Here is a 14,841-nt window from a genome sequence, read left to right as displayed (position 1 = left end):
GGAAGAAATAGGCATGTTCAGCACTTTCTGATTCCCCTGCATGTGAGATGACCACATGTCACCACGGATGTTAGACCCGTGTTTCTCCATAGTTACCTAGAAGAGATGATGTCTTGATCTTCCTCGTCCTCAAGATCAGCGAGATTTTCTATGGATAAATTCAGAGAAGTTGAGAAACACTTGGCAGATCTCACTGTGTAAATTAATAGTCCAGTGTCCAATACTGCCACGGGGACAACAATATCAGCAGTGAGATGACAGGCTATTTAAGAAGGATATTCCAGATGCCTCAAGTTGGATCTCAGACTCTCCTTGGTTTGCTTTCCTGACCCATCAGGCAAGATCTCCCTGCCCTGGTATATCCTCACCACAGTATTCTCTTCCAAGACTGAGTAAAAATTTAAAGATTCATCTTCCCCACGGAGTCTTGGGAATAGCCCACCTGCATTCTAGCAGAATACTGTAATACTCAGGCTTTTCTCATCATATGCTGTATGCCTTAGCAGAATGATGAGTGGAATGAAGAAAACCTCCAATCACATGAATCCTAGTTGTTACATGGAACCTTCAGTCATTCATGGGGTGGGAAAACGCCAGGGCTTTGGCTTGCTTCATGGAAATATACAAGCAAGGTGAGGGGAGGGCTCCTTGCATCCTGGGGCCCAGATGATCGGCTTGCTAAGACGAGCAATTTAGAGGAGACAAACCCTGGGGATGACAGCAGTGACAACAAATAATCACGGCTGTGAGCACCTCTGGAAAGGCACGGAAATACTAGGGACACCTTGGGTATGGAAATGGGAGCATTGTGGGCAAGTGGAGATTGCACAGGAATCAGGAAAATACACTCATCTCCGGAGCCCTGCACACATACAAGTGAGTCAGTGTGCCACACCAGCCGTGGGTCCATGGTCTCACTTGGGGCCTGACGCATAGGCTTCACCTGAATGAAGAAGACAGCACAGCTCCCAGACCCACCTGATGTCTGTACTTAAAACTCTACCACAGAGTCTGATTCAAATCACCGTCTACAGAGCTTCCAACAGGGATGACAAATCCCAGCACCCCGGAGGCGAGGTTACGAAGAATACAGAGTCTACCTGGGCATCCAGGTGGAGGTCTATCACGAGAAAATACTCACTGGTTACATCCCGGGCATAAGAGACATCCACATCCTCAGCTGAGAAGACGGTGTTGCTCCTATAGGGCCGGAAGGAGTCTGACAGGTCAGGAAGAACCGAGTAGGTCAGATAGTAGTCATCCAGAGAGTCACGTGGGACACCATTCTCTCTCATCTGTGGCAGCTGTCTGCTGAACCTGGTGGGGGAGGGAGGGCAAAAGATTAAGCCAAGACTGAGGAGAAACTGTAGAGTCCTATCTGGTTTCGATGGAATGTTTGAGTGGTGAAGCACGTCAAGGGTCTGACCATTAGAGAGAGAAAACTCTGATTTGTGCATGAGACACAGCGAGGTTTCACAGGGCAGAAGAGAGAAAGAGAAGTAGGTGCTCAGTGCTCTGGCCAAATAACAGGCTGATGAACGGACTGAATTCCCTCTGATGTTACAGTCACGCCTCACATACAGGGACAGAGAACACTGGCTCTCACACTTCCATTCACATTGCGTTGACATCACTATGACACGCATCCCAGCATGCTAACACCAAACAGAAAGCAGATATGCATCTCACTCTGTAAACCACACCTGATATAAAAATTGAGTGCAAAAACATCACTCTGACTTAGTTCACCTGGGTCAACGGACTTGGGATTTAAACTTGACAAGTAAATAAGAAATGGGAAACAATAGAGTACCACAGTGAAAGCAGAGAACATTATGAAATAGGATAACAGTGGTGGGCAAAACTGACGACGCAATATATTCAGCACTTTCTGTTTTGCCCTGGATCAGAGGTCTGCAGGTGTCCTCACTGTACAGGAGCCCACAGATATGCAAACTTACCTCGGGGCAACCACCTCTGGGCCCTTCAGGTCATCGTGATCTTTCTGCTTTTCTGCAAATAAATTAACAGAAGAGTTATATCAGGCAAATGCCTTTCAAACACGCCCAATCCTGTCCCTGTCTTCACAATGTGGTAACAGGCTATTGAGAGAGAAATAATACAGGAGGCCCTAGAAAGAGCCTCATAAGAAGGCACTGGGTTTCCTTCTTGAGCCATTGGACGAATGTCCTTGATATGATATGTCATTGGCAGAGTATCTTGGTCCTGAGTCTGTGCAAACAGCTAAATACATCCTTTTCCCCACAGTTCCTGGGGAACAACTTAGCTACATCCTCAGCCTGCTATAATACTCAGGCCTTTTTCATCTGAAATTTTGTTTATTAATGGGATAAGTGATTACACACTGAGATATAATGGGAGTGGAATCCACACACCATCAAGTCAAATGAATCTCAAAGCTGCAAACAGCGGCCATTCATCAGGTTGGGAAGTTCCAGCCCTGCCTTACCTCAGAGAAACATACCAAAAGAAGACAGTGTGGCTTGCCTTCTGGTTTCAGAAGACTTCGAACAAGATAAGTCAAAGGCAAAGAGAGAGACTATGGGTTGATAGAAGTGAACCAAAGTAGTGACATCTCCAAAGGTATCAACAAGACTGCCAACAGCCTTGGACAGGTGTAGGAACTCAGGGACATTACCCAGAAATGAAAATTAAAGCATTTCACGTGAGATAAGAGGTTCATTCAAAATTAGGAAGCCTGAGAGGTACTTCCTGTGCCACGACTGCTGAGGTAGACGTGCGTCTGGCAGGACCGCCTTGGGTAGCATGGGTTACCACAGCGACCACTATGACAGGAAACTGAGAAACGTTCGTTCATAGAATGTCTTATTTTAAATGCAGTTACAGAGTCTGGTTCAAATCAGGCTTCAGTATGTAAGCCCAGGGTCTATCAAAGGGGATTAATTCTCCCAGAGTAGACTAGCAGATACACTGAAGACTACCTGGGAGACCAGTTGGAATTTCATCCTCTTCAGCGTGAGAGCAGCCCCAGGCTCCATCCACAGCAGACGCCACATTCTCTTCATCAAATGCAAATTCCCCATCACTGGAAGGCTGGATGCAGGCAGAACCTTCCCACAGAGTTGAAGGTACTGAAACACACTCATCCTGGGATTGCTGGAACACCACCTTCTCTTCATCATCCTGCAAATCCATGCTGTGCCAGATGGAGAAGGGATGACAGAAGGTTGAGAGGATTCGACCCCAGGCTATCTGGCTGGTTTTGATGACAGGCATTGGGAGTGGTCACAGAAAGCAAAAGCGCAGTCCCCTTAAGGAGGGAAGTAACTCCTCCTGATGTGGAGTGTGGCTGCCATGGGGTGGGAGAGAGGCAGCGGGTTCTCTGGGCACTGGGCTCACAACCAGCGGTTGAAGGAGGAGACGGAATTTCCCCTGCACGCTGACGTCCTGACCCCCAGCACACACAGAGGACCGGGACAGTGGTTCAGAATTTTCTGCACACATTGTGTTGATCTGGATATCCTGTGTCCAAGTGGACACAGCTTTTAAGAAGTTAAAGATTTGTTTGAGTTTGGACTCTATTCCATCCAATTAAAATTTTTATTTACACAAATACAGCTTCAAAATCAGTTTTTCAGAGTTGGAGGAAAAGGAGTTATAGACTAGATATTCTGCCTTCAAGAACTATTTTTTCAATATTTTGTTGTAATATGAATATCGTTCTATTTTCTTCCCTTGAAATCCAGCATTTACCAACATGCTGATGCCAAACCAGTGTAAGACCCATAGGATCTCCCCCTCCTTTAACCTCTCAGGAGAAAACACATGAGCACGGGACTCCCAGGTTTAGTTATTCCACCTGGGTCAGCTCCCTGCACGTTGCAAAACTTGAAGGATTAAAAAACTGAAATGCACAAACTTGAGAAACATAAATGACAACCCTGTGAACGAGATAATTGCAGTTGAATGAATAGATGAAAGAGTTACACAGAGTACTTTCTATTTTTCTCTGATCTGAGGTCTCCTGCTGTCACCACTGACATTCACAGCCCACAGATCTTCAAATTACCTGGGAAATGTGAGCTCTTGTCCACTCCCTTGCTTGTGATCATTTTCATTGTCTAGTAGGAAATTCAGAGACAGCAGGTCATAATAAGCAAATCAGACCTCACACATATCTACTCAGTAAACACATATACAACAAGAACATTAATAATCTCATTGTAAGAACATAATTCTTCAGAAAAGATATTCTAGGACACTTAAGTCTTATGAGAATTAGACTGGACACCGTCCAGACCCATCGAGGAAATTTGCTGCTTGATCTGGTATCTCTCCCAACATCCTTTGTTCTGAGTCTGTTATAAGCACTTAAAAATGTATTTTCCACAGAGATGCTAGAAAATGAGCTGAGTTATTTTCTAGATTATTTCTATAGTACTGCTTAGTCCCATCAGATTATGTGGTTGTTGATGGTTTAGAGGAATTTATACTTGAGACTAGAGTGACGGGGGAATTGTGAAAGCGTTAGCCGCTCAGTAGTGTCCACCTCTTTGTGACCGCATGGACTACAGCCCACCAGGCTCCTCTGTCCATGGAATTCTCCACACAAGAATACTAGATTGGGTGCCATTCTCGTCTCCAGAGGATCTTCGTGATGCAGGGATTGAACCTGGGTCTCCTGCATTGCGGGCAGATTCTTTCCCATCTGAGCCAGCAGGGAAGCCCTGTGAATTGTATTAACCCTTAAATCAAAAGGAATCTTTGGTGCTACACAGAAACCATGGCATTTGAAGCTGGAGGAACTGCCAGAGCCCAGCCTTGCTTCATGGAAACATCCAGGCAAGGCAGTGGTACAGTTGTCTCTGTCTTGGTGTCAGATAACATCTTAGCTAAGACCTGCCAACATCGAGAAAAGGGAGACTGGGGCTGAGAGCAGTAAAACAAAACCTGGAAATCACTTCTCCTTATAAAGAGGCAAGCCTGTCATCATTTCTGGAGAGGCCAGGAACATTTACAAAAATTAGATCATTGCAGGGAACAACACACTGGCTCCAAACGAGTTCTGACAGACCCTCCTGTGGATTTCCAGCTGAGGTGGCTGAGAGCTGTCACAAGTGATCTGGGTCAAATGCCTGACACTGGGGTCAGGATGACAGAGACCAGCCCGGAGCAAACAGAAGAATGCAAGCTCCCTGACCCACCTGATGTCTGTGTTCCAGAATAGACCCTTTTTCCTAGTTTCCACTGAGATGTGTCTATGCAACCTGTCCTCAGAGAAGACCTGCTTTGGTCTACAGAGCTTGTGAGGAGAAATAATATGGGGGCTACCTGAGATATTGGTTGGAGTTTCATCTTCTTTAGCGTGAGAGCAACCACAGGCTCCATCCTGACCAAGGTCTACTTCCAGTTCATTAAATTTAAATTTGTCATCACTGTAAGGCTGGTGGCTGTCAGAACTTCCTTGGAGACTTGAAGGCATCAAACCACATTCATCCTTGGATTCTTCAGGCACTTCCCTCTTTTCAACCTCCTGCAGCTCCATGCTGTGTTAGATGGGAAAGGAATGACAGAAAATTAAATGAAGAAGATCTGACCCCAAGTCATTCTGGCTGGTTTGGACAGGAGGCATGGGGAGTGGTCACAGAGAGGAAAAGAGCAGGCCCCTTAAAGAGAGAAGGACTGTCCTCTCTTATATGAAGCAGAGTGTGTCTGTCTGGGGATGGGAGATGGGGACAAGCAGATACCCTAGATACCGGCCACAAACCTCTGATGAGGAAGGAGACTCAACCATCCCAGGATGGTCCTTTCAGGAACAGGAAGCACAAATGAACTTCCACACCAAGTGCTTCCCCCGGGTCCTAAGCCATGTTGAATTTAAGATGAAGTAGCCAAGTGAATAAGGGCTTCCCCGGTGGCTCAGTGGTAAAGAATCTGCCTGACAATGCAGAGATGTGGCATGGAGCCCTGGGTCAGGAAGATCCCTTGGAGAAGGAAATGGCAGTCTCCATCCAGTATTCTCGATGGGAAAATGCAATGGACAGAGGAGCCTGGCATGCCCCAGTCTGTGGGGGTCACAGAGATTCAGAAACAACTGAGCAACTGAGTATGCACAGTGAAGTGAATGCAGATTTTAAAGCTTATAGACTCTCTGACATGTTCTACCTTCACTTTAGGAACTGAAAGTCCTCCAAGGCCTCTTTCACTTACTATTGTCACAGACTACCAATTTTTTTTTTTTTTTGGACAGTTGTCCTGGTTTTAATTTTTCTAGTTGCTTCTTTACTAATTCCGTTGCTAGTTACCTTCCTTCCAAGGATCTAAGACAACTGTGCACAAATATTTATCTCACTTGGACTTCCTTTAGAAGAGAACAGACGTTCTCTGTGTGTATATGAAATCCTAAGGGTGCTGCATTCGCCTTGGGTCACACATAAAAGTAGCACAGAGACAGCAGACAACCAAGTTACAGGGACATTTCCATGTGGGTTGAGTGAAGTCAATTACACCATAAGCACTTCCGGCATGTGACTCTCTTGAGGTACTTATTGTTCTTTTGTGACCCTGTCCATATTTTCCCAACACATTACCAGCTCCTGATAGACAGACTGAAAAGCACAATCACAGAAAACTACTCAATCTAATCACATGGTCCACAGCCTTGTCTAACTCAATGAAACTATGAGCTATGCCATGTGGGGTCATGGTGGAAGTTCTGACAAAAATGTGGTCCACTGCAGAAGGGAATGGTAAACCATTTCAGCATTCTTGCCTTGAGAACCCCATGAACAGTGTGAAAGGCAAAAAAATAGGACACTGAAAGATGAACTCCCCAGGTGGGTAGGTGCCCAATATGCTCCTAGAGATCAGTGGAGGAATAACTCCAGAAAGAGTGAAGAGATGGAGTCAAAGCAAAAACAACACCCACTTGTGGATGTGACTGGTGATGGGAAGCAAGGTCTGATGCTCTAAAGAACAATATTGCATAGGAACCTGGAATGTTAGGTCCGTGTTTCAAGGCAAATTGGAAGTGGTCAAACAGGAGGTGGCAAGAGTGAACAACATTTTAGGAATCAGCGACCTAAAATGGACTGCAATGGGTGAATTTAACTCAGATGACTATTATTTTATTTTATTTTATTTTATTTTTAAACTTTACATAATTGTATTAGTTTTGCCAAATATCAAAATGAATCCACCACAGGTATACATGCGTTCCCCATCCTGAACCCTCCTCCCTCCTCCCTCCCCATACCATCCCTCTGGGTCGTCCCAGTGCACCAGCCCCAAGATGACTATTATATCTACTACTGTGGGCAAGAATCCCTTAGAAGAAACGGAGTAGCCATAATAGTTAACAAAAGAGTCTGAAATGCAGTACTTGGATACAGTCTCAGAAATGACAGAATGATCTCTGTTCGTTTCCAAGGCAAACCATTCAATATCCTGGAATTCAAGTCTATGCCCCGGCCAGTAATACTGAAGAAGCTGAGTTGAAGAATTCTAGGAAGACCTACAAGAACTTCTAGAACTAACACCCATAGAAGATGTCCTTTTCATTATAGGGGACTGGAATGCAAAAGTAGGAAGTCAAGAAACAGCTGGCATAATAGGCAAATTTGGCCTTGGAGTACAGAATGAAGCAGGGCAAAAGCTAATAGAGTTTTGCCAAAAGAACACACTGGTCATAGCAACACCCTCTTCCAACAACACAAGAGAAGACTCTACACATGGACATCACCAGATGGTCAACCTCAAAATCAAATTGATTATATTCTTTGCAGCCAAAGGTGGAGAAGTTCTATACAGTCAGCAAGAAGAAGACCGGGAGTTGACTGTGGCTCAGATCATGAACTCCTTATTGCCAAATTCAGACGAAATTGAAGAAAGTAGGGAAAACCACTTGATCATTCAGGTATGACCTAAATCAAATCCCTTATGATTATACAGTGGAGGTGAGAAATAGATTTAAGGGACTAGATCTGATAGAGTGCCTGATGAACTATGGACAGAGGTTCGTGACATTGTACAGGAGACAGGGATCAAGACCATCCCCAAGCAAAACAAATGCAAAAAACCAAAATGGCTGTCTGAGGAGGCATTACAAATCACTGTGAAAAGAAGAGAAGTGAAAAGCAAAGGAGAAAAGGAAAGATATTCCCATTTGAATGCAGAGTTCCAAAGACTAGCAAGGAGAGATAAGAAAGCCTTCCTCAGTGATCAGTGCAAAGAAATAAAGGAAAACAATAGAATGGAAAAGACTAGAAAGAAAGACTTCAAGAAAATGAGAGATACGAAGGGAATATTTCATGCAAAGATGGGCTCAATAAAGGACAGAAATGGTATGGACCTCACAGAGCAGAAGATATTAAGAAGAGGTGGCAAGAATACACAGAAGAACTATACAAAAGAGAGTTTTGCGATCCAGATAACCACGATGGTGTGATCACTCACCTAGAGCCAGACATCCTGGAATGTGAAGTCAAGTGGGTTTTAGGAAGCATCACTATAAACAAAGCTGGTGGAGGTGATGGAATTCCAAGTGAGCTATTTCAAATCCTTAAAGATAATGCTGTGAAAGTGCTGCACTCAATATTCCAGCATTTTGGAAAACTCAGCAGTGGCCACAGGACTGGAAAAGGTCAGTTTTCAATCCAATCCCAAAGATAGGCAATGCCAAAGAATTCTCAAACTGCTCCACAATTGCACTCATCTCACACGCTAGTAAAGAAATGCTCAAAATTCTCCAAGCCAGGCTGAAACTATACATGAACTGTGAACTTCCAGATGTTCAAGAAGGATTTAGAAAAAGCAGTGGAACCAGAGATCAAATTGCCAACATCTGCTGGATCACGGAAAAAGGAAGAATGTTCCAGAAAAACATCTATTTCTGCTTTATTGACTATGCCAAAGACTTTGACTGTGTGCATCATCTGGAAAATATTGAAAGAGATGGGAATACCAGACCACCTGACCTGCCTCTTGAAAAATCTGTATGCAGGTCAGGAAGTAATAGTTAGAAAACTGGACATGGAACGGACTAGTTCCAATTGGGAAACGGAGTAGGTCAAGGCTGTATATTGTCACCCTGCTTCTTTAACTTCCATGCAGAGTACATCATGAGAAACGCTGGGCTGGTTGAAGCACAAGCTGGAATCAAGATTGCTGAGAGAAATATCAATAACCTCATATATGAAGATGACACCACCCCTATGGCAGAAAGTGAAGAAGAACTGAAGTGCCTCTTGATGAAAGTTAAAGAGGAGAGTGAAAAAGTTGGCCAAAGGTCAACATTCAGAAAACTAAGACCATGGCATCTGGTCCCATCACTTCATGGCAAATAGATCGGGAGACAGTGCAACCAGTGGCAGACTTATTTTGGGGGGCTCCAAAATCACTGCAGATGGTGACTGCAGCCATGAAATTAACAGACACTTACTCCTTGGAAGAAAAGTTACGACCAAACTAGACAACATATTGAGAAGTGGAGACATTGCTTTGCCAACAAAGTTCCATGTAATCAAGACTATGGTTTTTCCAGTAGTCATGTATGGATGTGAGAGTTGCACGATAAAGAGAGCTGAGCACCAAAGAATTGATGCTTTTGAACTGTGGTGTTGGAGAAGACTCTTGAGAGTCCCTTGGTCTGCAAGGAGATCCTATCAATCCATCCCAAAGGAAATCAGTCCTGAATAGTCATTGGAAGGACTGATGTTGAAGCTGAAACTCCAATACTTTGGCCACCTGATGCGAAGAGCTGACTTGTTTGAAAAGACCCTGACGCTACAAAAGACTGAAGGAGGGAGGAGAAAGACGACAGAGGATGAGATGGCTGGATGGCATCACCGACTCGATGGACATGAGTTTGAGTAAACTCCGGGAGTTGATGATGGACAGGGAGGCCTGGTGTGCTGTAGTCCATGGGGTCACAAAGAGTCGGACATGACTGAGTGACTGAACTGAACTGATAGTTAATTGTTACCTGGGGGTTAGTTTTTCTTGTGCTTGTTCATCGTCTTCATCTTCATACATTTCTGCAAACAAAATCAGAAATGTCCAGTCAGCTTCTAATAACTTCACCCACTGCAAACACAGGGACTCATATGGTCACAGAGTCATAAATAGCTACGTATGAGTTAGTACTGTACGGAAGTTTTAATGCATTGTCTTTAAACAACTGCCCAAGCATGGATTTCTGATCCAGCAGGCAGTCTGTTTCTAAACTGGTAGATCATCCTCAGGACACCCTCTGCTTGAAATTGGGCAAACATTTAAATTGTCTTTTCTTCCTTATATCACCTCACATTGTCCACCTTCCATCTCCACTTCTACAAATGTATTATCCATCCTGCCACAAATTCTGCCAAAGACACAGCCTCTATAAACCTTCTCAGGTCTCACAAGATGCCCTCCTTTCTTGAAGGAGAACAACCATGTCCCACATCCCTCCGTCTGGGAACATCCTGGCTCTTCAAGGTGGCTTTTACGTGTTATCTGGGAAAGTCTCTCTATGGAAAGTGAGTGCTCCAGTTTAAACCATTTTCCCAATGCCAAGTCCAACTCTATCAAGTACCTTATCCAACACCACAAAGTGAAGGGCTTTCTTTTTTCTGCAGTGTATTTGTAAATATTCCAAAATTTCATCACTACAGCTACCATCAACAGATTATTTCATCCATTTTACAGATGAGAACAGTTACTAACATGAGGAAAAGCAATCATTCTCACATAGTTATGAACACAGCACTCAGCCTGGAACCTGGGAACTTCAAGCTTTGTCTAGGGCTCTATTGACTCTAACAAGCTGCCTCCTGTCACCTCCTCCTTTCTGTGCCTTAATGCTGGCTGGATGTTCCTCCTGCCCCAGTGGCCATGGTCCATCAGGAAGGAAGCAGACCGTTGGGATACGATGACCTCCACCCTGTGCACTTCTCCTCTGTCCTCTTAGACAATCCTGCTCCTACATAGCCCCAAATAGGACATGAAACAGGAAAGCTGATAAACATTCCTAGTAGAGGTGTTCACCTTATCAACTGGGGACCTAGGAGAGGATCCGTGCTCTCAGGGTCTGTGGCCCCCTCACCTGGGCTGAGCTTGCAGGCAAGGCGCTTGGCCAGTCGGTACCCCTCAGACAGGCTCTCTCGGAAGCCCTGCCCCTGGTGGCCATCCGGGTCATTGTGGGTGAGGAGGTCTTTGAGGTGCTGCTTGAGCAGGACAGAGTCATCTTTCCCATCCCGCAGTGTCTGCCGTAACTGGGTCAGCTCTCTTGCCTGACTGCGAATTAGTGTGCCACACGTCCTAGGTGGAACAGAAGATGCAAGTGTAAAAGGCAAAGAGTTAGATGAAAGACGGTTAGGGATTTCTGTGAGAGCATCCCCAAGGAGACCTCGAAAGAGAATTCTGGCACATATCTGATGACTGGCTCAGTCACTCAGTCGTGTCCGACTCTTGTGACCCCATGGACTATAGTGCACCAGTCTCCTCTGCCCATCAGATTATCCTGGCAAGAATACTGGAGTGTGTTGCCATTTCCTACTCCGTATGTGATGACTGGCCTGTGTCAAAGAGAAAGAAGGTAAACAAAGGTTTCCTCTGTATCAGAAAGTACTCCTGTAAGATTTCGTGACATTTCATTCATCTTGTCCTTGTGTAAAGATAACCTTATGTCTTCCCTGGTGGCTCAGCTGGTAAAGAATCTGACTGACAATTCAGGAAACACAAGAGAGGCAGCTTTGATCCCTGAGTTGGGAACATTCCCTGGAGAAGGAAATGGAAACCCATTCCAGTATGCTTGCCTGGAAACTTCATGGACAGAGGAGCCTGGTGGGCTAAGTCCATGGGGTCATAAAGAGTCAGACACCACTAAGCACTCATGCATGCATCAATGTCTTCCTAAACCTGCACCATGAAGATGTCTCTTCGGTTTCTCACTCGGCCATGCCCATTTTCATTAAGAATACACAAAGTGTTTTCTGTATTTTTCATGTGGCAACACAAAGTACTGTCCAGTGAATGGCCCACAGCCAGATATGGAGTGTGGGCAGGTGTAGCTGGTGTGAATTGGAAAGAACGTAAGAACGACAGGGTCAAGAAAGGATTTCAGGATGTGGTCAGTCAGGAGGGGGTGTGGTTTAAAGGCAAATAAGGTATTGATGGCACAACATTGTGAATGAGCCAAGAGCCCGCGGTTCACTTGAATGTAGTGAATTTCACGATGAGATTCAAGTCAGTAGTTTATTTAAACCAAAGTAAATTACTTCCTGAATACAACTGGAATCCATAATTCCCCAACTGGTGTTCTCCACCTATTTTATAATATTGTGCCCTGTGCTCACCGTGATCATCCCTGCCCTTCTTACCTCAGCCTTTCATCAAGCGTTGGCTTCTCTGCCAGCTTCTCTGCTGGCCTCTGCACTTCAAACAGCAGCTTCTCCCCCAGCACGGATTCAACGATGTCCTTACACGCTTCACACTCTGAGGAAAGAGAGACACTGCCTCAGGGAAAGCTGGCCTTGCTGCTGTGGTCACGGCCTTCAAGGGAGGAGGACGGGCCACCTCAGTGCTGGATGTAACTCCTTCTCCAGTCTCAATGGAGAGATTTCCACATCTGATTCCTCAGCGTCTGAACCGAGGTTACTCACCATTGTAGAGGTGAGGAAAGAGAAGCTCCTAGGCACAGAAGGTAAATAGACAGGATGAACTGCCTTTTGACAAAGTCAGAATTCACATCTCCTGAGATAGACCCTGAATCCTGGGCCACTGAACCAAGACCTGCAGCCTCTTAGGTGGGACCCTAAGCAGGGCCTGGGGTGGCGATTCCTGTGTGGTCAGGAAGGCCCCTAGGACTACAGGACCGCTGGTTCCCTCATGCTGGGATTTCAGGAACGAACAAGTGTCTCAAGGTATAAAGCTCGCCTGGACACACTTGTGTGAAATAGAATACATGAACCCAAAGGACCTAAAGAGATATGCCAAACACTGAGAAAGTCTGTGTTATTAGGAACAGTAGAGCTATGAACTAAGTGTATTTACACTGAGCCGGGCACGACTGTCAGGGCTTCATCAGATTTACTCAGCACTCACTCCAACTCAAACACTACTTACTCTTACAGCACCACACAGGCACAGGAGGAAACAGAGACACAGGAAGGTTCCCAGCAGGGAGGTGAGCCCAGGAAGCCTGGCCCAGAGTCCACGTCTTTCCACTGTGCTCTGGTGACCTCCACACCAGGGTCCTGGTGAGACATTTCTTCTTCACCAGCCTCACAATTTCTTTCCTAGAATTTGTTACTATCATAAGGAGCGGTGTAAATAAAACTTAGTTTGTCCTTTCCCCAAAGCTCATCATTTCACGTTCTTAAATAGGAGGCTTTACCTCTTGTCTCTGTGTCCGTCATTTGTCATTGACGCCCTCATCGCTTCATTGAAAATGACTGTAGGAAAGTGACACAGACACACTTGTCAAGATTCCTCTCATGCCCTTGCTGTGCATGTATCCTGGTCTTGACTTCTTTCCTTATGCCAGGCCCCTCTTACTGAACACGCAAAAATGATTCCAATTGCCAGGCTGACTGTGGGTGCAAAGGACTCCTCACCCTCTGCCTGGGTTTTTACTGGGGCTGGTGATCTCCCCCACTTACCATCATCCTCATGTTGGTCACACATCTTATAGAACAGACTCAGGTTCCCCTGGACTCCTGGCCCACCTGTATCACCAAAGTTTCACCAGCTCAAGTGGGGAGAGGGGGGAAAGTACAGATTGATTTCACCAGAAACACCTTCAATCTTGCCACAGAGTCACATGGCTTTCTTGGACTCAGGAAGGAGAACCTGCACACTCAGAAAGCACAGCTTCCTTCTCACCAGGGAGTCTCTGTCTTGATGGCTTCACAGAAACCGTGGTTTCAATGAGAAGCAGACTCATCCTTAAGCTCCTTTAAATCATATCCCCTCCTCCTTACAGGGTCTAACCACACGTTACCCCAGTGTAACTGGCACAGGGCTTTGCCAATGGAACCTCAGGGAACCTCGAACTGATGGAGTTCATTAGGCCCAGAGGTTTAGCCAAGAGGCATGCAGGATCCGATACAGAACAGAAAAGATTCCAGTCCACACAGCTTAGCTTGCTCCTGAGAGACACAGGCATGCCTGTGCCTGCACCAGGAATCACTGTCTGGGATTTTAACTCTCATCTCACCCTACACATCACTGCAAACTTGGAAAAGGCCTCGCCTCCTTGTGCCCCAGTTTTCCCAGCCTCAGGAAACCGAAGGCAAAAGAGCCACTACCACCTTTCCCGGATTGTTTTCAGAATGGAACTCAAGATGGCAAAGGGAAAAGGAGACCAGTCCTGGAGACTTACAGTGTCTTAGAGGGAAGACAGTGATCGTTCATTGCTTTGGTGATCATGGCCTCGAAGACTTACTGTATTTCTGTAGCTGGTTGGCCAGGGAGTAAGAAGTAGCTTGGGATATGAGGAATTTCTCTGTGAGGTCCCTGAAGTCCTGCTTGTACTTTGCCAGCTGCAACCGAAGCTCCTGGTTGATTTCCGTGAGGGTACGTTCTGCCCTCAGATCCGATAAAGAGGGAAGACATACTGCCATGGTGACATGTGGTAGAAGGGGTAGAAGCCAAGGGTGGGGAGGAGACACCCAATATATGGGGGATTAAAGACAAGCAAAATCACATAGGTTTAATCAGCACTGAGGGATGACAAAAACCGGAATTCCTGACTTACTGTTGGGAACAACTAGAGGGTTCTCAACCACAAAAAGAAGATTCAAGATGCCAGAGCTCTGAGCCAAAGGTGCTGTGTGGGGCTCAGACTCAGACAGCAGTGAAGGAGGGGGACCCAGCATG

The 14,841-nt window shown here is 45.6% G+C and overlaps 1 protein-coding gene across 1 annotated transcript; it reads right to left on the bottom strand.

The window, feature by feature from the left end:
* Window positions 1-1,028: 1,028 nt before the first annotated feature.
* LOC129656401 (putative neuroblastoma breakpoint family member 5) lies at window positions 1,029-14,585 on the bottom strand. The gene is made up of 7 exons (XM_055587084.1): window positions 14,408-14,585; window positions 12,342-12,456; window positions 11,066-11,280; window positions 9,965-10,016; window positions 5,377-5,528; window positions 1,962-2,013; window positions 1,029-1,515 (listed from the first exon to the last, which is right to left on the bottom strand). The coding sequence occupies exons 1-7, from the start codon at window positions 14,583-14,585 to the stop codon at window positions 1,029-1,031; spliced, it is 1,251 nt and encodes a 416-aa protein (XP_055443059.1).
* Window positions 14,586-14,841: the final 256 nt, after the last annotated feature.

The sequence above is a fragment of the Bubalus kerabau genome, chromosome 6, assembly GCF_029407905.1.
Source record: "Bubalus kerabau isolate K-KA32 ecotype Philippines breed swamp buffalo chromosome 6, PCC_UOA_SB_1v2, whole genome shotgun sequence".
Lineage (NCBI taxonomy): Eukaryota > Metazoa > Chordata > Mammalia > Artiodactyla > Bovidae > Bubalus > Bubalus kerabau.
The sequence above is the reverse complement of the archived record's forward strand: the minus strand, read 5'-3'. Positions and strand labels throughout refer to the sequence as shown.

Coding starts and splice junctions, on each gene's coding strand:
- LOC129656401 (XM_055587084.1), bottom strand. CDS start 14,585: ATGGCAGTATGTCTTCCCTCTTTATCGGATCTGAGGGCAGAACGTACC. Junction 12,457..14,407: donor CAACCAGCTACAGAAATACA/GTAAGTCTTCGA, acceptor CTCTTTCCTCAG/AGTGTGAAGCGTGTAAGGAC. Junction 2,014..5,376: donor TGAACTGGAAGTAGACCTTG/GTCAGGATGGAG, acceptor ATTTATTTGCAG/AAAAGCAGAAAGATCACGAT.